Raw genomic sequence first — 21,210 nt, forward strand, 5'->3', positions numbered from 1 at the left:
GTTGGATGAGAATCTTTCTTTAAAGATCCCTTTAGAAAGAATATTTCCCATTTTCCCTTAGCAACTCGTTCTGTGGTTCTCGACCTTCTTTGGTCTAGAGACCTACTCTATTAAGGATCTATCATGTCACATTAAACAAATAATAGTGCTGAATTGTAGAAATTCAAGACTTAGCAAGAAACCGAGCCCATCTTAGCCAAGCTCCAGCCTGAACAAGAACCCCCTCCACATCATGCCCACCAAGTGGTCAGGCTTGGCGTGGAGACGGTCAGTGAGGGAGAAGAGAGCCAACTTCCACTTCTGGGTAGGTCTGAGGGTTAGCACTTTTCTGCTTCCGGCTTTGCCCTCCGGTGCCCCCAAATCCTCTCCCTACACCATCACAACCCTTCAAATAGTTAAAGAAGACAGCTACTCTGCAGAGTTCCAGATGGAGGGGATTGCTGAATTTTGAGAGAAAATAACCTACTGCAACATTCAACCAGTCCTCCCTGTCAGGATAACCTGAATTTCATGTGTCCTCCCTTGATATCTCTTGCAAGAAGATATCCAACTGGCAATACCCATCGGAGCTCTGGGTCCTGATTCAAGGGTAATTATTTCACAGAAAATTAAGTACTTAATATAAATATAATTCTAGATAAGTCTTTACCTTAAAACATCAAATATTTTCCACAGATAAAAAAGTCATTCCTAAAAGGTAGTTTATTTGTCTCAGAGGCCAAGATCTGTTCCACGATTCCCCACCCACCAGAGACAATTCACATCCCCGCTTCCTGTAGCCACATCTGTAACTATTTATTGAATGAGGCAGTAATAAACAGAATGGGAAAACAACACAGATTCCATGCTCTGCTACTGGATTTTTGCTTTTTTTTTTTTTTCCATCTTTTTGGCAATCTCTCAAACTACCAGGAGGTTATTTCACCACAAAGGAAACAAGGACTTTAAAGCCACTGGACATCTTCACAATGACAATAAAAAATAATAATAATTATAATAATAATAATTAAAAAAATAACAAACTGTAGACTTAGGACTGTTTATATGTAAATGTTCCCCTCCCCCCAATACATACAGAAAAAAACATACAAAGAACATCGGAAAGCTTCATATAAAACAAGCAAATCCGAGAATCTGAAACTTTCTCAAAGGCTGAGCAAGACATGAAGAATCTCTTAATGTTGTATTAAAAAAACATTAAATACATACACTGCTGCACACACTGGGGGGAAAAGGTCTGGGAGGAGAGAGGAAGAGGGATTCCTGTGTTCAAGGAGCAGAGGTTCGGCTTGCTGGGAATTCAAGTGATAATCTGCCACTGGAAATCCAACGCTTGCAGCAGGGAAATTGTGTTTAAGAGTAAAAAGAATATACAGATCAAACAACCACTGTTAGGGGCAGGAAAGCTGTACAGGGCTTGCTGGGACAGATACGGGACCTGTGTTGTCCAGGATTCTGGGGTACAAATGTAAACCCTCCATTCCTATCTCCAAAGTCACTTAGGTAGAGAAGAAAATGAATGGGAATCAAAGTCCTGGAGGGTAGGGAACACACATTCTGTCCTTGGTTCACTTGTTTTCTTTTACTCTGACCCAATATCATCAGTAACAGTCACACCTTATGTGAATCAGACGTACCTTTCAGTTCTGGGGTTCAATATTGTTAAGCCACAAAGTTGCAGGAAAGAAAACATTTAAGGTAGTTGGTGTCTCCTGTTCCTTGAAAATTGATTTCTCTTTCCCTCTCCCTCCCTCCTTCTCTCTCTCACTCACACACACACTTACTCTCTCCCTCTTTCTTCCTCCCTTGCTCCTCCCTCTCTCTCTTTCTCTCATACACACACATACATACACCCCCCACCCCCTCAAACACTTACATAGGTTTCCTCAAATCTTATCTATCTTTTCTATTCTTCAGTTCATATGGATAAGACCAAAATCAGGGTTGACTAAAGGAAAATTGAAATTGCTGTTTGAGAAAAAAAAAAAAAAAAAAAAAAAAAAAAAAAAAAGTTTCCAAGGAAGGTGGAGGAGGGAACTCCGGCCCACCTGGGGCGCTGTTAAATCTGGCCCTGCCTCCAGGAGTGCCTGCCTCTGCTCTGCCTTCACCCCAATCCCTGCCCGTGTGTGGACACCTCCCAATGCACCCCACTCTGCGGTCCCTTTCCTTGGGGTGAGTCCAGTAGAAAGATTTCACTGCCTCTCTTAGGGCAGCTTTCTCAGAAGGCATGGCTACCTCTGCCTGAGTCTGTCAGTAGCTCAATGCATGGCCCTAGAAGAAACATATAGCAGAGCAACTGTGTCTAGCTGTGTAACCTACCACCCACTAAACTGGGTGAATTACTTTTTCCACAGCTCACCTTGATTTCATACAGCTAATTTAATGTGGGTTTCTCATATATATATATATATATATATATATATATATATATATATACACATATATACACACATATATATATTTCATATATATGTAGATGTGTATATACCTATGTACACATATACATATATTTTTCCACACACGCACACACACACACGCACACACACATATATACACACGTTTTCCGCAGAAAGGAGTCCTGCCACAATTTGGCATTTTCTGGACAGTGAAATCAACAGTGTTGAATTCAACTCCACTGCATCAGAAAATCAAGAGTGGTGCTTTTTTAAAAATGCCATTTCATGTGTCCTCTGCTCCCCCCATTTTTTCCTTTTAAAAAAAAAGGATAACAAAACTTGCTTCCAAAGTTGGGAGACTTAATGGCGCTTGATTGCACTTCTGCAAACGTGTAAAAAACTTCTTTGTCGTAGAGTAGAAAATGACCCCATGATCCAGGTCAGTGTCACTGTTCCAATGTCACCACCTCCACAGCCTGGCCATCCATGGTGACAGCACTGTCCGCTATTCTTGTCGTCACGGGGGCCATAGCCACCTGGACCGGACCGTTCCCTTGGGCCAGGCTGGTTACCACAGTCTGATACATGCTCACTGGAATCTGCACCAAGCCTGTAAAAACAAAGGCACAGAACTAGGGTCACTCGCTGCCTCCAGCATATTCCCCCTCTTCCGTTTCATGACAGCTGACATCACACAGAGGAAAGGACATTCTACTTCAGAAGACAGAAAAGAGGAGTCCGAAGTGGGCTTTTTTTTGAAGCTGTGAGACATTATGAACTTTAGGCTGTCACACTGAGGGGAAGAAGGGGCACCTGTAGGTGCAGAAATCCACAAAGCAACAGAAAGTGCACTCAGCTCCATTCTCCTTCCTTTCCCTCATCATGGCAGTCACCCCTCTATTCTCTTTGTCAAAAATGGCAAAGGAAACCTTGGGCACGAGGAGTCCCCCAGCTCACCCATGGGTGAGAAGTGTGCCAAAGGTAGTGGCTAGGAGGCAGCGCCCAGTGTTCTAAGGCAGGTCAGTGGCAAAGTCAGAAGCCAAAGTCTCTGCCAGATGTTCTCTCTTCTTGATTTGTTTTTTCTTGCCATATCAATAATTTAGATGTGGACATATCTTTCATATATATAATGTCAATTATCCAGCTAAAACCCAGATGAGAGATGACCAAATGCATTTAAGTCCCTGTTCACTAAAACTAATTGATGACTTGTATGAACTACTCCTGTGGCCAAATCCTAAGCTAATTATAGTTTTTACTATCAAGGAAATAGATTTAACTCAGAATGAATATCACCTGAGGGAGAGAATGTTTTCAGGGTCAACATTTGTTGGCTCACATTGCTAACAAACCCCTTATGGTTTAAGGTGGGGCTGCCTTTCCTTGAAAGAGAGATAATTAAAATGCTGAGGTAAAATAATCAGGTCTGGGATTCTCCCTATGCTACATCTGCTCAGGTCTTGAACCTGATTAGCCCTACATACTAAGCTCAGCTTGGATTTTGGGTTATTTCAATTTTAATTAAGCAACAAGCCTCCTTTCACACCATTTGGAGATTTTTCTTTTTAGTTTTCTCACAATATTTTAGAGAAAGTTAAGGGAAGCTAGGTCCTTATGATCTTCTGTCAATCTTAAAGGTTGGTAATAGCTTATGTTTACAAATTTTTGGAGATTTTAACAATATATTGGAATTTTGAAGGAACATTGGAAGAATCAAATCCAATCCCCTTATTATAAAAAAGAAAAATGGGGGCTTAGAGAAGTTAAGCTCCATAGTGGCAGAAACAGGATGAGAACTTTCTGGGGTTTTCACTATTAGAAATCTGGGCTCCAAAGGGCTATCAAATTGTGCATATCCTTTGATCTAGCAGTCTCATTGTTGGGTCTGTATCTCAAAGAAATCATAAAAGAGGGAAAGGGACCTATATGTGCAAAAATGTTTGTGACAGCCCTTTTTGTAGTGGCAAGAACCTGGAAACTGAGTGGATGCTCAATAATTGGAGAATGGCTGAATAAATTCTGGTATACGAGTATTATGGAATATTATTGTTCTGTAAGAAATGACCAGCAGGATGATTTCAGAGAAACCTGGAGAGACTTACATGAACTGATGCTAATAAAGTGAGCAGAACCAAGAGACCATTGTACATAGTAGCTACAGCCAGATTATATGATGATCAACTGATATCAACGCGGCACTTCTAGGTCCAATAGACTTGAGACAGAAAATGTCATCTACTTCCAAAGACAGAACTATGAAAACTGAATACTATTTTCATCTTTTTGTTTTTTTTCTTGTGATTTTCCCCTTTTGTTCTGATTTTTCTTTCACAACATGACTAATATGAAAATATGTTTAAAATGATTATTTTAGTATAGCCTATGCTTGCTATCTTGGTGGGGGGGGAGAAGAATTAAGGGAAGGAGGGAGAAAAAATTTTGGAACTCAATATTTTATAAAAATGAATGCTGAAAAAAAATTTACACGTAATTAGAAAAATAAAACACAGTAAGTAAAAAAATAGATTTTGAAATAAAGTAATGTAAAAAATATGTACACAAAATAAAAAAAAAAGTCTGGGCTTGAAGTGATCAAAGGGAAAAGTTTATTTCATGGAGCCTACAAACAGGAGATGCTCATCAAATTTTAGTTTGCTTTTCCCCAGGATATAATACAATTTCTCTTTGTTGTACACAGGTGGCCAAAATGGAACCTGGAGATCAAAACTGATTCAGAAACGACAAATCCAAGGCAGCATGGCTTCTTTAACTAAAAAGACAGACCACAGTGCATGTGGAAATTCTGTGACTCATGAAATGAGGCAGCTTTCTAAGCTCTGCTTCATTTTCCAACTGATTAGGTATAACTCAGTGCCAAAAGGCTACCAAAGGCTCAGATTAAGAATATTTCTGTACCTCTGGTCTCAATCACTCCTTTCTGGGCATATTCACAAAGACATCATGAAGTTCTCTTTAGATATATTTTATTTCTTAAAGAGGCTAGAAATCTCTCACAATGGAGAAATCCCAGGGAAAAAAATCCATTAACCTCATTTTTTCTCCCCCCCTGCCAATTTATTGTCTGTAATGTTCATTTGGTACTGAAGCAGGCACTATCCTAAATTATGATGTGTATGTCCTGTTTCTCCAACTAGATTGTAGCCCTCTGAGGAATGCAGCTGGCTATCCCAGTGTCTATCATTCCGTTGTGCATACCGTACACATACACAAGCTGGAGGCAGCATGGCTGCTGAGATCCTTTTTGGTCCTCAGGGGGATGGTAAGAAAAATGTCAAGATCTCTTACTTGGACTAAGGCAGTAAGTGTTATAAGGGAATTTGAGTTGCAGTTACTCAATACCTAGATGACAAGTATTTAATTGAATAATTCAGAAAAGGAAAGACAGACCAGACAGATATTTTCTATGTGGCTGTGGAATTTAGGCAGACTGGGAGGACAAGATTCATGAGTTGCTTTGAAACAGTAAAAGTTCAAGGATAATGGATGGACTGGCTGTGAATTCTACCAGTATTCGTGAAATACTGAAAGAACAAGAGAAAGGTCCTTTGCACATCAGATGGATATCATCTGAGAGATTTATGGATGGAAAGGGACAAAAGTCACACAGGATGGCACAATATGCAATATTATATATTGTCATGTGTGTCATGTGTAATTTGGCATGAACAGTCATGTTGATGAAATCAAAACCCACTGATAGATATCAATGAAAGAAGTGGCTTAGCATGCATACAGGTAGCCAGCTTTCCTATTTCAGATTTAAAGATGGTTAAAATAGGAAATAAAACTAACTCTTTCTGAATAAGATCTTAATCTCTGCCTCTGCTGTGGTTCTGTATGCCAAGCATTTGATGCAGGTTAAAAAGGTTAATTATTAGCACAAATGTATTATTCTCAAAGAAACTATGATGAGGTCACTGTTCATTTCTTGAATGTGTATTTTTTGTATAAATTCATCTATCAGGCTGTCTGATGGAATCTAAGCTTTTTAAGGACAAGGACTGTCTCATTTTTGTTGCTGTATCCCCAAGTGCTTGCACGTAGTTGGTGCTTATTAAATCATTGACTGACTGACCAATCAACTGAATTTTTTGGGAGAAGTAACAAGATACACCTAAAGAGAACTTCAGGCTTTGACAATTGCACACAGTCCACAGATTTTCTTGTGACAGAAAAGGATAGAATGGTCTCTTTGGAGGCAAAGAGACCTGAATTCAAATGCTGTCTTTGGTAACCAACTAGCTGGTTTCCTCATCTGTAAAATGCAGACAACACTATCTGTAGTATATCTATCTCATAGTGTTCTTTTGAGGACTGAATGAGATGATGTAAGTAAAAGAATTGTTCAGACTTTTAAAGCACCAGAAAAATGTTAGTTGTTGTTATCCCGTAGCTTGGGAAAGGATGGATGGGCCTTTGAGCTGGCCAGCCTCACAAACTGGAAAACCTTTTAGATTTGTTAATTTACTGTAACTATCTAGCTCTTTCAACCTTAAGACTTTTCCAGTTAGTTGTGAAATAGTTTTTTATTTGGGAGAAAAGAAAAAGTTGAAGAGTGACATATGAAATCCAGAATGAGAGGCAGCTAAATTATCAGACTAAGAGAATGCTAGGAGATGGAAGGGAAATAATCTGAAAATAAAAACTGTTTAAAGGAGTGCAGGTAGGTAAGGAATAAAACAGGTGCAGTTTAAAAATGAAGTGCCAGAGGAAAATGCTTGGAACAACTGGAAAAAGTTGGATTTTAAAAGAAAGAAGTTGCACAATTTTTCTTATTCTCTTACTACCTCCAGTGACCAGAAACTCATAAAAGTAGGGAGAACTGCCTCCACCTCCCAAGGTATTTCTGGATTTGAGAGGCTGCAAGGGGGTTTTAGAAGTCTGGAATGTGAAGTTATTCCATTGTCAGGTTAAACAAAGGCCAGTACTACAGAAAGAAGAATAAATGGCTATGTGAACATGTAAATAGAATAAGGAAAGAAAAGGCAAGTATAAGAAGCCATTTAGATCTAATAAGAAGGCTGAAATTCACAAATGAAGGTTAGAAAAAAATAAGACAGAAGTAAGAGAAGAACAGTAAGGAAATTAAAAAATTTACAGTGGGCAGGAAAAAATAGTAATCCTCACATAAACTGAAATAATGGGAAAGGTCTCTTGTCCATCCCAGCGGTTGTGTTTCTTTTAATCTCCCTCACCCCATCCCTACTGCCATCCCCCTACTTCATTATATTTATTTATTTTTTGAGCAGAGACTTTTTTATTCTTGTTTAAAGTTACCACTCTCACCTCTACCCCACCCATTACACATAGGTATAGTCACACAAAACAAATTCCAGCATTAGCTATGTTTCCCAAAAAAAGAAAGAGGAAAAATATGCTTTAGTTTGCATTCTTGAGTCCACCAGCTCTCTGTATGGAAATGGATAGCATGAATTGTGTTGCTCAGCTATAAGTCTTCTAAAGTCTTTATAATACTTATGTTAACTGTATAAATTGTTCATCTAGTTCTGAACACTTCACTTTACATCAATTCAAACATGTCTTCTTATATTTTTTTCTGAACTATCATCATTTCTTCTAGCACAATAAGTATTCTTTCACTTTCACATATCATGACTTGTTCAGTATTTCTGACAATTGTTTTTCAAACATATGGTATTAGCTGCCTTTAGGACATGTAAGCTTAATTACTTTCCTTTCTAAGTCCATAGATTTTGTCTGTACTTGAATATGGCCCTTAGAATTGTTTGGATTTACTACTTGTCATTTTTGTTCTAGAGAAAAATATTATCTGTCACCCCTTTTGGTGTTTTCTTGGCAGAGATTCTGAAGTCGTTTGCCATTTTTTTCTTCAGTTCATTTTATAGATGAGGAAACTGAGGCAGAGTGAAGTGACTTGACCAGGATCATATAGCTAGCAAATTTTGGTTAAAGGACCAACTTAGATGGCAGACTATGGACATATAGGACATCATCAGGTCCCTGTTGAACCTTCACTGGCAAAACTTTCATGTGTTAAGAAGGATCACTTCCAAGTCATACTAAGGCACTGGAGGAAGACTTGAATGAATAAAGGCATTTTAAAAATTGGGAAATGTACAAAATCAGGAGTGAAAGACAGAAAGTGGTCCTGAAGAAGCTAGCAAAGTAAGTGGAGAAAACAGAAGAAAGGCTAGATTTCAGAGCTCAGTCAACTACTATAAATAAATCTAATTAGAATAGTAGAAACCCCAATTTTTATCACATGGCTAGTTGCCTGCTTGACTCAAAGAAATGTCAAAAAAATTTAAAAGTAGAGGAGGAGGAAAAAGGAGAACCACCCAGAGAAATAGTATTAACCTCGTCAACAGACAAGCTGAACAAACTAAAATACACTACATTTGGGCCAAAACTTTCTCACCAGAGAGAAGCAATCAGAAAGATGGATTTTTTGGTAAGAAATACATGAAGTGGGAGGGCATAGGTCTACTTCAGCCTCCTAGAGCCTTGAAGGGAGTGAGAAAGAATTTGACAGAATCTCTAAGTCAGATTTTTGCTGATATTAGGGAGTTTGGGGGAACATTTTTCTTAGTGACCAATGCAGCTCCTACTATAAAAAGCTATTTTTCTCAATGGTCCTTTTCTCTTTATCCCAAAAAGTACCCAAGCCAAAATTTATACATGCTATTTTTTAAAAAAGTAATCTGCTTATTAAAGTAACCATGGATTTATGATAAGAGGTGTGATGTATAAGATTTATGATAAGAGATGTGATGTAACTGGAAAATAGGCAGAAATAAAGGGTAAACAGAGATGATTATTGACACTATTTCTGACTACTCACTATTGTGAGCTTTCCTTGGGAATTAAAATGGAAGGAAGAATCCCTTCTGGGACCATAAAGTTTAAGCAAAATTATTCAGAAATATATAGATAAATCACATCCAATCAAATACAATAGTATATGAGAGAATCTGTGTGAGAGCTAAGTCTGCACACTTCCTGACACAAAGAACTAGATTTATACAGAAAGGTCCTGATCTGGTCTCACAGATTATTTTCTCAAAGCCCCCACCCCTCCCCACTTTTCTCCATCTAGAAAAAGAAAGGGATAGGGCAAATTCCTGAAAAATTGCAGAGGGTTCAATGGAACTTGATGATTGTGCCCTTTAAATACACAGGTCATTTCTTCTTTTCCAGTTGAATACCTAGAACCCACCCAGAGAATTCTCTGGTAGAAACTCTAATGCATGCTATTGATTATTGCTTGATGATAGTGGGAAAAAAAAAAAAAAAAAACATTTGAGAGAGACCTCTACCAGGAAGATGGCAGGCCCCCACATGCACTGACAAGATGAGCAATCTGGTGGGGGAAAACAGGTGCCATTTAAGACATGCACTGTAGTATGAGGGGTACTGGGCCATATACTAGGGATGGAATGATATAAGTTATCATTTGCCTAATAACTAAGATATACTAAATGGACAAACTCCTTAAGAGAATGTGTACAAAGATAGTGGATCAAGTCTTCAGTATCACACATAATTAAGTAGGTTGATTCCTTGCTCTCTATTCATTTCTAGGTGAAATATTTAAAGATCTAAATCTCTAAAGCTCTGGGAGATTTCATTGTTAAATATCTTGAGAATTAGCTAACGAATGATATTTGAAATGATTATGAACAATTAATTTAAGAAAGCCCAGTAGTTTTAGGACAATGCAGGAAGCATGGGGAGACAGTCAACAGTAATAAAAGATTTGGTTCAATTTTTTGGCCTTGCCACTGTTTTCTGGGTGATTTGGGGCAAGTGACCTGAATTCTTCGGGCTTCAGTTCCTCATTTGCAGAAGGAAAGGGGCAGACTAGATGAACATTAAAAGAAGCCCCATATCTTCAGTAATATCTTAAGTGAATGGTGAACTAGATAGAACCTATCAAGAATATTACTAGAATCTGTGGGAGACTCTTGAGCTCCGAATATGACAGACTTATGTATTCCTATTATAATAAGTTGCACACAGCATAAATCCTGCCAGTCTTTTACTAAATTGTCCATAATTCCTGCTTATATCCTTATTAGTATCACAATCTCTAAATAACTTTGATTTTGTTCTTTATCATGAGAGAGAGTATGTGTGTGTGTGTGTGTGTGTGTGTGTGTGTGTCAGTCCATTAGGATGGCCCTGTAATAAATTTCCTTTATTGAATGGTAAAGTATTCCTCATTCTCCATATATATATATATGTAAAACACTCGACATTACTATAGCTTAGACAGAAGTTGATTTTGTTTCCTTAATCTTTATGTCCCTGTGGTCTGGGAAGTCCAGGATTTCTGTACTTTAATTTCAAAATGCTAAATCTCTAGGGAAAACTGTAAACTTATTCTTATCTACCTCACCAGAACTGAAATAAATTACAAAGCCCCTTCTTCTTTCACTTGGACAGGAATGGTTCTGAAACAAAAAGTTTTTCAATGGCAAATTGTTTGAATGGAATACCCTTTGGAATGTCTCACCTGAGCCAGCAGAGTCTGAATTGGTTTACTCTTAGGGATGGTTATTATGATCATAGCCTGAGAGTTGGAAAGGGCTTTATAGATCAATTACCTTGGCATTCTTAATCTGAGGGTCATGTACACTCACGGGAACAATGAATAGATTTCAAGAGGTCTGGGACCTCTGATGTGAAAAAAATTATGTCTGCATTTTCACTAACTTCAAACTGCAATTTAATATCTCTTTCAATTAGGAAGTAAAAAACAACAACAACAAAAAAGGGGGCCATTTCACTACATTGTCATAGGGACCCCAAAAAAGGTTAAAAATCTCCGATTTGGTTTGATGTTCCCATTTTGCATATGAAGAAACTGAAACCCAGAAAGGTTGTCCAATGTTACACAGGCAGTAAGTGGCAGTGAGGATTTAAATACAGGATTTGAATATATGAACTACAAATCCATTGCTTTTTTTTTTGACTATACGTTCCCCTACTTTCTCAAAAAAAAAAAAAAAAAAAAAAAAAAGAATTGCAAAATTATGTAAGGTTATATAGAAGATTGCTCCAAAATATTAGCAACAAGTGTGAATCCAACACAACTCAGATTTTATATCACACATTTCACACTTGGCAAATATAACAAAATTGGAAATGCTCAATGTTGGAGAGATTGTGTGCTAATAAATTGTGACTGGCCCAACCCTTACAGAAAACAATTTGGAATTGCACTTAACAAAGCGATGCAAATGCATATGTCTTCTGACCTAGAAAATCTATCGCTGGACAACTACCAAGGGAGTCAAAGAAAAAAAAAGATCTCATATACTCCTAACTATTCATAATAATGTTATGTTAGCAAAGAATTGGAAACAAAGTATATGCTCATTGATAGAGGGATGGCTAAACAAACTGGGGTACATGAATGGAATGTTGTTATGCTACATGAAACTATGAAGAAATCAGAGAACCACAGAAACATTTGAATGAACAGATACAAAGTAAAAGGAAGATGACATGACTATTACAATGTGTTAATTGAAAGAACAAGAAGAAACTCAATACTTGAATAATTATGATTAAACTTGGTCCCAGAGAAGACTTCAGGAAATGCACCTTCCTTTTTTTATTATAGAACTGGGAGATTAATGGGAGTGGAATATTGCCTTAGTCAATGGTTAATTATTTTTTTCCCTTTTTAAAATCTTCATTGAAAAGAGTATCATTGGTTAGAGGGAAGGAATATATATAAAATTGAATTTAGAAAAAAAAATCAGTAAAAATAAAGTATTAAAAAAATTTGTTTAGCTCTAGGAGATGATTATGAACCACTACATAGAATTCCCAATCCCTCTAATTTTGTCCGCCTGCATTTTGGATTTCCTTCACAGGCTAATTGTACACTATTTCAAAGCCTGAATCTTTTTGTACAGCAAAACAACTATTTGGACATGTAGTTAATTTATACTCTAACATATTTAACATGTATTGGCCAACCTGCCATCTGGGGGGAGGGGGGGAAGGAAGGAGGGGAAAAATTAGAACGAAAGGTTTGGCAATTGTCAATGTTGTAAAATTACCCATGCATATATCTGGTAAATAAAAACTATTAAAATATCAAAAAAAAATTTGGGATTCAATTAACTGCAATGAGAATGAATACTCCATCCACCACCTGTGAAGCCCACCTAGAGCCTGCAATTTTTGGGTGCCATTAGGCCAGCCAATTACTTTTCTTGCCCTTTTTCCTCCATAAAGACTAATTGACTGATAATATTCTCAGATATACTCCACTTGTGATTTGTATCATATGTTGCAAAGAAGTCTGACAACAAAATACAAGTTTTAAAAAGTGCTGACCAAGAGATAGGGAAAATACTGTTATCCAGGTGGCAGCCTGCAAACAGCTATTTGATTTTGCTAGATCATGCATGTGGGAAGAGGAACAGGAACCTGTTCCCCCAATAATCACATCAAACTCACAGGATTAAAGTAATCTTTAATATCCATCTTGGTAAGGCTTTTAAAATCTTTCCTGTGCTGGATCTCACAACTCCTCAAACTCTAACAGTATAAACAAATACCTTATATAGTCAGCATTTAATAATATGTGTTAATGAAAGTACATACCACATCTGATCTAACAAAAATGTTTTGGAATTAATGATACTAATTTTAAAAAATTGAAGCTTTTTTGTTTTCAAAACATTTGCAAGAATAACTTTTCACCATTGAGCCTTGCAAAACCTTGTGTTCCAATTCCTCCCCCTCCCCTAGATGGCAAGTAATCCAATATATGTTAAACATGGGAAAAATGTATGTAAACACAACATAGGCATACATATTTATACAATTATCTTGCTGCACAAGAAAAATCAGATCAAAGAGGAAAAAATGAGAAAGAAAATAAAATGCAAACAAGCAACAACAAAAGAAATGAAAATGCTATGTTGTGATCCACACTCAATTCCCACAGTCCTCTCTCTCCTGGGTTCAGGTCTTCTGGGGCTGCTGACCCCCCATTTAACTTTTCACTGCTCTGGGCAACAAAGAAAATGCTAGCCTGCACTGATAAAGAGTTTCATTGTTCTGGACTTCCCCACATGAATAAAATCACAGGGCCAGCCCTGATACCTATTTGTTTTCCTAAAAACCACCTTTTTTCTCTTTTACTCTTGGTTGTGATTTGGAAACCGACATGGGAGTACAGTCTTTTTTTAATTATAGAACTGGGAGATTAATGGGAGTTACAACTTAAGTCTCATCCCTGATGTCTATGCTATAAGAAAATGTCACATAATTTGCCAGTCCACATATACTGGGTAGGGAAAAATGGGTGGACATGGGCCCAGAATAAGCCAAAGTGCAGGGACTAGGTATCGCATGATTTCTCTTTCCCCCTTTGCCCTTCTCACACCTTCTTACTTGCATGACTGCAAAGGACTCCTATCTGGCATCTCTGACCCCACAGATATCATTCCAAAGTATCATTCCAATGATACGAAAGGATTTCTTAAAAGTCTAACCATGATGAGAATACTCAATATATTACTTTTATTCCCTCTGAGACTAAAGAAATCCCTCTAATAAATATTTAATCTGGCTCTTCTTCCTCCCTTTTCATTTCCCTAATGACACAGACCTTCCATCTCTGGTACCCTTTACATAGGCTCTTGCTCCTCACTTTCACGTCTTCGAATTAGTGGTTTCCTTCAAGATTCATCAAAGCCTTTCCTGAGACTCTTGCTGCCAGAGACCTCTCTCTTCTCCCTACCTGCTATTCATTTTGCATTGGCTGTGTCCATATTTATGAATATACACTTCTAATAAAATCTAAGCTTTGTGAAGTGAATGTTTCACTTTTATCTTCATATCATCAGACCCTAAGCAAAAACAAATTTTCCCTAACTATAAAATTAATGATTTACCTGCTTAAAAGCTGGCAGGACAGAGCACTCTTCTCACAATTGTAAGAATGTAAGATTTAAGTGATTTAAGCACACTGGAAGAAAAGCATTATATTAATTTGAGCTACTGTTTATTATTTCCATATGGTCATACTCTTAGGAGGTTGAAGCAGCTTACTGCTGTAACCTTTAATATACCAGTTGACAGGGCTACTATATAGAAGATCAAATAGACAATGAGGTTAAATACTTGCACTTGATCACACATGAGGAGTTGGGAATATAAAGCTCTGTCTGATAAAGTTGGGAATTTTGAATTTTTGGAAATTCCTATGTGACACAGAAAAATATAAATAAATAGTTGGAACAGGTTGAACTTTGAGTTGAAACTAAAGCGTCTCTGATTGGGATACTGCTCTTAAGGGGTTCAGCTTGATTTTATATGTTGTACAAATATTGTACTTTTTCTAAACATTCAGATACAGAATTGAGCAAGTAATGGCACAGTTTTTATTTTATATGATGTCAACACCTTCTCTTTTGCTAGGAAGGGGAGGTCCCAGTCAAGACAGCTCAAGAAAGGAAGGAGAGGTCATGAAGGTAGGACAGCTGAAACCCAATGTTCCTGAGGCTTCTGTCCCCATTAGATGCAATTCGCTACTCCAGGAGGTCAGCCGGGGGAGGGAAGACAGAGATCACTGATGAAAGGAGAGGACCTGCTTGAATTTCCTTTACTCCTTTGCCGATGGTTAAAAATGAATCCTGGAGAGGGGCTCAAGGCCCAGCTGACCCTCGAGTTCCTTTCAGAGTTTCAAGTATACTCAATCTAATGGCATATACGTACATAAGTCTCGCAACACACATGGCATAATACCATGAGAGCTGCCATTGTTTGGATGGAAACTCAATCTGTAACTGGATACTTTTGGTGTTCATCGAAAATATGTTTTCCCAGCATTTTCCTTGCTCATTCCACAATGGACATATTTCTGTTATCATCCAGAACAACATTCATGGCTCGTGAGTCAAAGAGAAACAGGTTCTCGCCTTTGCCGCCCCTCCCCCTCCCCCTTTTTTGAAGGGAAAAACCCAATAGGGAACAAATGAGGAAATCTATCTGCATCTGAAAGCTGACCAGCTCCACTAAGCATTCCTTCTGGCTTACTAGCACTTCAGAGGATGAGGCTGGACCTACTCAGAAGAATGACTGGATACCACTTTACTTAAGCCAACCTGATGGCAGTCTTTGTAGTCATGTTCAGAGGGGTGTCCGAACTTCCATATTTAAGCTCCTTCAAAGACTCCTAGATCCAATTTGGTCACTTTACAACTGAAAGGACGCTTTCCTCCCCTCCCCTCCCCTCCTTCAACCCTACTGTGCAAACTTTCGGTTGGGGCCTCCCTAATAATGAAGATTTGGGGGATAATTAGAATGTCACTGGAGATTCTGCTGGCAAAGCAAATTCAGAACCTGGCTTGCCTCTTTTCAGGACTCTGCACTCTCCATGGGCCGACCAGAGGAGAAAAGAGGCTTTGTCGGAGCAGATGTGCAGTGGGAGGGCACCTGGAAAGCAGACCTGCTGAATGAAACAGGTGCCACTTAGACATTCACTTTGCAGAGTCCAACCACAACCACACCTTCATCTGATACCCAGCTAGAGAAGGGGGGTAGGTGGCGAGAAGGCATCACACAGAAAGGAAGACCATTCATCCTTTTCAGATAACTGCTCTTGCCAGGCTGCTGCTGTTCAGCCTTGCACATTTGCTTCTTATTAAACAAATGTGAGAAACGAAACACTGTATTTGCCATCGTAACCTGAGAATCAGGGGCCAATGTTACCTGGGGGTGTGCAAAAGCATTAGGGGTAATAACAGCACACCAACAAGTCACATAAACAGACAAAATCTAGACTTTGCCAATTACTTGTCAGGAAGTTCAGAGCATAATGGTTATTTTTATGTTTGTATTTGTCTTATTTCAATGGCTGTGCAAACCGCAAATTAGTTATGCGCATTTAACGAAGCTCCACCATTTTCTTGGTTAGAGATAAGTTTCCTGAAACTCAATAATATGTGGCTCTGGTGTTGGTGAAACATCTAAAATTCCCTTGCAAAATGCTACTTATAATTATTGACACAAAAAAAGCTTCCTTTGATTAACTTTTAGAATTATAATTTTACTAAAGTCAAAATAAATCCAAACCACTAAATCCAAAGCCTCAGAAAGACCAGAGGGTCTTGAAGGGACTTAGCAGTGATACAAAACATTTAACTTAGTCATGAAAATAATGAGGTGAGAGAGAGGACTGTGGGGACTAAGTGTGGATCACAATAGAGTATTTTTGCTCTTTTTGCTACTGTTTGCTTGCATTTTGTTTTCTTTCTCATTTTTTTTTCCTTTTTGATCTGATTTTCCTTGTGCAGCATGATAATTGTGGAAACATGTATAGAGGAATTATATATATTTAACATATATTGTATTACTTGCTGTTGGGGGAATGGACAGGGGAAAGGGAGGAAAAAAATTGGAACCCAAACTTTTACAAGAGTGAATGTTGAAAATTAAGCATATGTTTTGAAAGTAAAAAGCTTTAATAATAAATAAAATAAAATGATTGATTTCCCAGTTTTAAAAAATGTATCGGGGTGATTTTTTTTTTTGCCAGGCAAATGATGGTTAAATGGTAGAAACCTGTGTGAAATCTCTCCAATATGGATCTAACATAGCTTGTTTGGCTCCCTCTGATATTCTGCTTTTAACTTACATCTGACTCCTGCTAGGCACACATAGCCTGGGCACAAAGTCTCTTTATAAGTAAGAGTCTGACTCCTTATTCTGAAACAAGAGAATGGCTGACCCATTCAGTAAATGACAGACTGGATAGGGGCCTGATACAACATGGACTCCTGGAAGCTCTCACAGGCATTAAAATATTTTCTGATCATTGTTAATGAACATAAATGTTTTTACAAAGTTGTCGTAAGTCCTACATATCCGTTTGTTATGTCCCTGATAGTTTTTTAAAATGTACACACTGACTCCTTTATTTTGCTGGTACTGTATTTTCTGATATCAGTGTGGATTAAAAACTATTTTTATAGCAAAAAGGATGACTGATTCAAGACTTGCTAGATTTCTTATTAGATGAATGCAGGACACACACACACACACACACACACACAGCTTGTGACACTTTCTTTACTAGGCAAAAAAAAAGTATGGCTTTTGCCTAGGTCCTGCCTAGAGCTGTCATTAAAACACCTTTGGCTGGAGATAACTTCATTGGAGAGGAAAAGCATCAACTACAAGAATCATTACCAACTGTAAACCCCTGGAATTGTGGGTTGTGTGTGGTGAAGGAAGGGAAAGTACTGGTAACTCTAGACCCCAGGAATGTGACCCCAAGAATGTTTTACAAACAAGCTTTGAGGGCTCCTTCTAAAGATGAATTCCTCTCTCTCCTTTCCATGTCAATGGCCCACAAACTGGACCCTGCTATTAGCAGTGTTTAAGAAGATATTTTCCTTATACAATAAACCCCCAAAGGAAGGAATAACTAAATAAGTGGATCAAGGGCATCTCCAGTTCTTCAGAAGTGAGACCCCAATGGACGAGTGGAACAAAAGATACTAAAAAACCAGGCAAGTATGGCAAAGAGCCAGTATGGAGAGCAGGGCTAAAACATTCTGTACCATGCTTCCAACTAGTGCTATCAGCTCATCTCCCTGGGGGAGGGGGAGGGAAAAACAGATTCAGGGAAGCTGTCATGTCCTTCGGAGAGCTATTCTGGAGCAGGATAACCGAGGATAAGTAGAAGCCAGAGGAGGTCATTGTGAAGGGGGTAAGGATAAGTTAGAGGGAATGAGAATTACCACATCCCTCCCCTAAGAAAGAGCCCAAGGGTGTAATCTTCTGGGTGCTCTGGAGTGAAAAGCACTTGGGAACTGACCCGAGGGTTCCCCATTTCACAGCAGGGGGCCACGTTCTGGTGTGAAAGCCAAAATTCTCCCAAAGGTCTAAAGGATAGGCGCTCCCTGCTGGTGCCCTTCTAAAGCCTGGCGGAGCACCCACCCAGGGCTAGACCAGAGATCCACATTTGGGGGAACACTCCGCTTCCCCAGAGCAGAGCCGCCGTCTGCATGGAGGTTTCAAATCTCAAGAGTCTCATGCACTGAAGAGTCTGCAGTGAAGGGAAAAATAGGCCAATTCCTCTCTCAACCGTCCTGCCCAGCTGTTTACTGGCTGAGGATTACTGCAGTCACATGAGCTGCTTTTTAGCAAAGCCAAGCTGTCTTCGGGCTGAGAAGGTCACTGGGAGACAGGATGCAGGCAGGCTCTCCAGAAGGTGGCAAGGGGTGCGGGGCACCTCCCCTGGCAAGGACTTTTTTAGAAAAATACTTCGTGCTTCCCTGAAGAGTGACAGTTCGTAATCGGCTTTGGACCCATTGATTAGTTTAAATGAGTGGACTGAAACAAGGCCAGTGGGAGTGTTATCAGCTGGCTGTTTTCAACTAATACCTAGGCATTCACCAGAGCAGCTCCGTATCACCTAAGAGTTCATTACATACAGTGCTCAGGCACTGGGGTTTCTCATCATTTCAAATAAATAATTTTTTACACAAAAGAACAATCACGTGATAATGTCCAAGACGAACTTCTGAGTCAGTCAGGCAATAAGTATTTAACAAGTGCCTACTATGTGCCAGGGCCTGTGCTAAGTGCTGGGCAAATGAAATGAGGCAAAAGATAGTCCCTGCCCTCAAGGAGCTTATAGTCTAATGAGAGAGACAGCAAACAAACAAATACATATAAACGGACACATATAAATGCTCCATTCAATACAGGCCACAAGTTAAGGGAAGTATCTTAAGAGGCCTGTTTCCGTTTCTAAATAAATCCATCTGCAAGGTGATGATGACATCTATATCATTCTTTATGTTTATTTTTCATCACATATGCCATAAAAAAAGCTTGTTCTACCTAAAGAGATTTTAAGAGATTAAAAGAATCATTCAGAATTAAGAGAAATGATGCTTGAAATTACTATTCTGACTTTTAAAATGGTCCTTGTCTCCTTCACCCCTTCAACACCCCCCCCAGATATACAAAATCAATCTATAACTAATCATTCATGTTCTATGGGAGAAGCAAATATCTCTGTGCATTCTATCCACAAACTCAATTCAATAAATACTTATTAAATATCTATCATGTGTAAGGCAGACAGGTGGCACAGAAGATAAAGCAGCACAGTGGATAGAGCACCAAGCCTGGAATCAGGGGGACCTAAGTTCAAATTCAACCTCAGACACTAGCTGTGTGACCTTGGGAAGGTCACTTCACCCTGTTTGCCTCAGTTTCCTCATCTGTAAAATAAGCTGAAGAAGGAAATGGCAAAAACTCTAAAAGTATCTCTGCCAAGAAAATCCCAAATGAGGTTATGAAGAGTTGGATATGATTGAAATAAACAGTAACTACAATGTATAAGGCACTTGTGCTAAATACTTGAAATAAGTAGATGACTGAAGATGAGTGAGTGAGACAGAGAGACAGAAAGAGGGAAAGAAAGACAGAGAAAGAACAAGAGACAGAAAGAAAGACGTTGAGATGGAGGGAGGAAGAAATAGTGTTGTAAGGAGCAGGAAGGAGTGGGATTGAGAGTGTTGTCAAGGAGAAAGTTTGGTATTAATAAATATCTATATACCTGAATTAATAAGAAAATCAATGACCCTAAATGACCAGTTCCAATAAGTAAACTTATTTAACTTCTTATAATTTAGGTGATCATTTGTTTTCCCTAATTCACTTTAGATTCTAGGGATGAATTTAAAATACTATAGATTATATATATATAGCTTTGGAAAATGTTATGAATGGAATTTCTGAAGTAATTTTTTAAAGTACAGATAGGGTAATTCTATTTTATAAAACAATTATGCAAATAGCCATTTACCATGGGAAATAAAAAAGCATTTATTAAGAGTCACGCTAGGATAGAAAGAACATTGGCCTAGGAATCATGAAACTTGGGTTTACATTCTTATTCCAATACCTCTTAGCTATCAGACTATGAGCAAATCTCTTAGCCTTGGTTTCCTCTTCTGTAAGGAATGTTTGTGGGTAAAGTGCTTTGCGACTCTTACAAATGTTATCAAGCCCAGCAAATTTCTTTCTATACAGGCCATCTCAAAAACAAAACAAAACAAAACAAAAAACAAACCTGTATTTCATCTCATTTATGCCCTGGAATCCTGATCTCTTTATCAGAGATGAGTATTACATTTTATTATTAGTCATCTGGAATCAAGGTTGGTTGTTATGCTGAACAGAGTTCCAAAGTCTTTCAAAGTTGCTTGTCTATACTATATTGCTCATCTTTACCACATTGTATAAATGTTCTCTAGAGTCTGTTCACTCAGCATTAGCTTATGTCTTCCCAGATTTCTCTGAAACATCTCCTTCATTTCTTAAAGCACAGTAGTATCCATCCTGTCTACATACCCTTACTTGTTCAGCCATTCCACAAGTGAACTCTCTCAGACTTCCATTCTTTGTCACTTCAAAAAGAGTTAGAAATTTTTTTGTGTATCCTTAAAGTTTGTTTTGCTTAGCGCTAATCATCCCCTAAGGCAAACCCTCATCCCTCTGAATCCCCTTTCTCCAACTACTTTCCTTAGTGAAATGTAATTCTGTACTTTAGGGGGCTTTGACAAGTGAAAAAAAGGAATAGAAAATGACAGGCAGAAAAGGAGAGAATAGAAGAAAAAAGAACAATGCATACATTTGAACTTGTTTTTCAAGCAAAAAAAAAAAAAAAAAGTCCAGAAGCAAAACAGAATGGAATATTTTCCAAAAATCAGATATATCCAAACTCTTCCTAGGATGAAAACAATTAAGTGAGGAAAAGAAG

General features: G+C 38.3%; 1 protein-coding gene across 3 annotated transcripts in view; it reads right to left on the reverse strand.

Moving 5' to 3' along the window:
* Positions 1 to 684: 684 nt before the first annotated feature.
* Positions 685 to 21,210, reverse strand: part of NRF1 (nuclear respiratory factor 1) — a 122,825-nt gene continuing 102,299 nt past the window's right edge. For all 3 annotated transcript variants that reach the window (XM_074267945.1, XM_074267946.1, XM_074267947.1), the window contains one exon: positions 685 to 3,006. In XM_074267945.1, the coding sequence (XP_074124046.1) occupies positions 2,843 to 3,006 (164 nt within the window). In that variant the 3' untranslated portion in view covers positions 685 to 2,842. The remainder of the gene's footprint in view (positions 3,007 to 21,210) is intronic.

Source organism: Sminthopsis crassicaudata, chromosome 5 (genome assembly GCF_048593235.1).
Source record: "Sminthopsis crassicaudata isolate SCR6 chromosome 5, ASM4859323v1, whole genome shotgun sequence".
Lineage (NCBI taxonomy): Eukaryota > Metazoa > Chordata > Mammalia > Dasyuromorphia > Dasyuridae > Sminthopsis > Sminthopsis crassicaudata.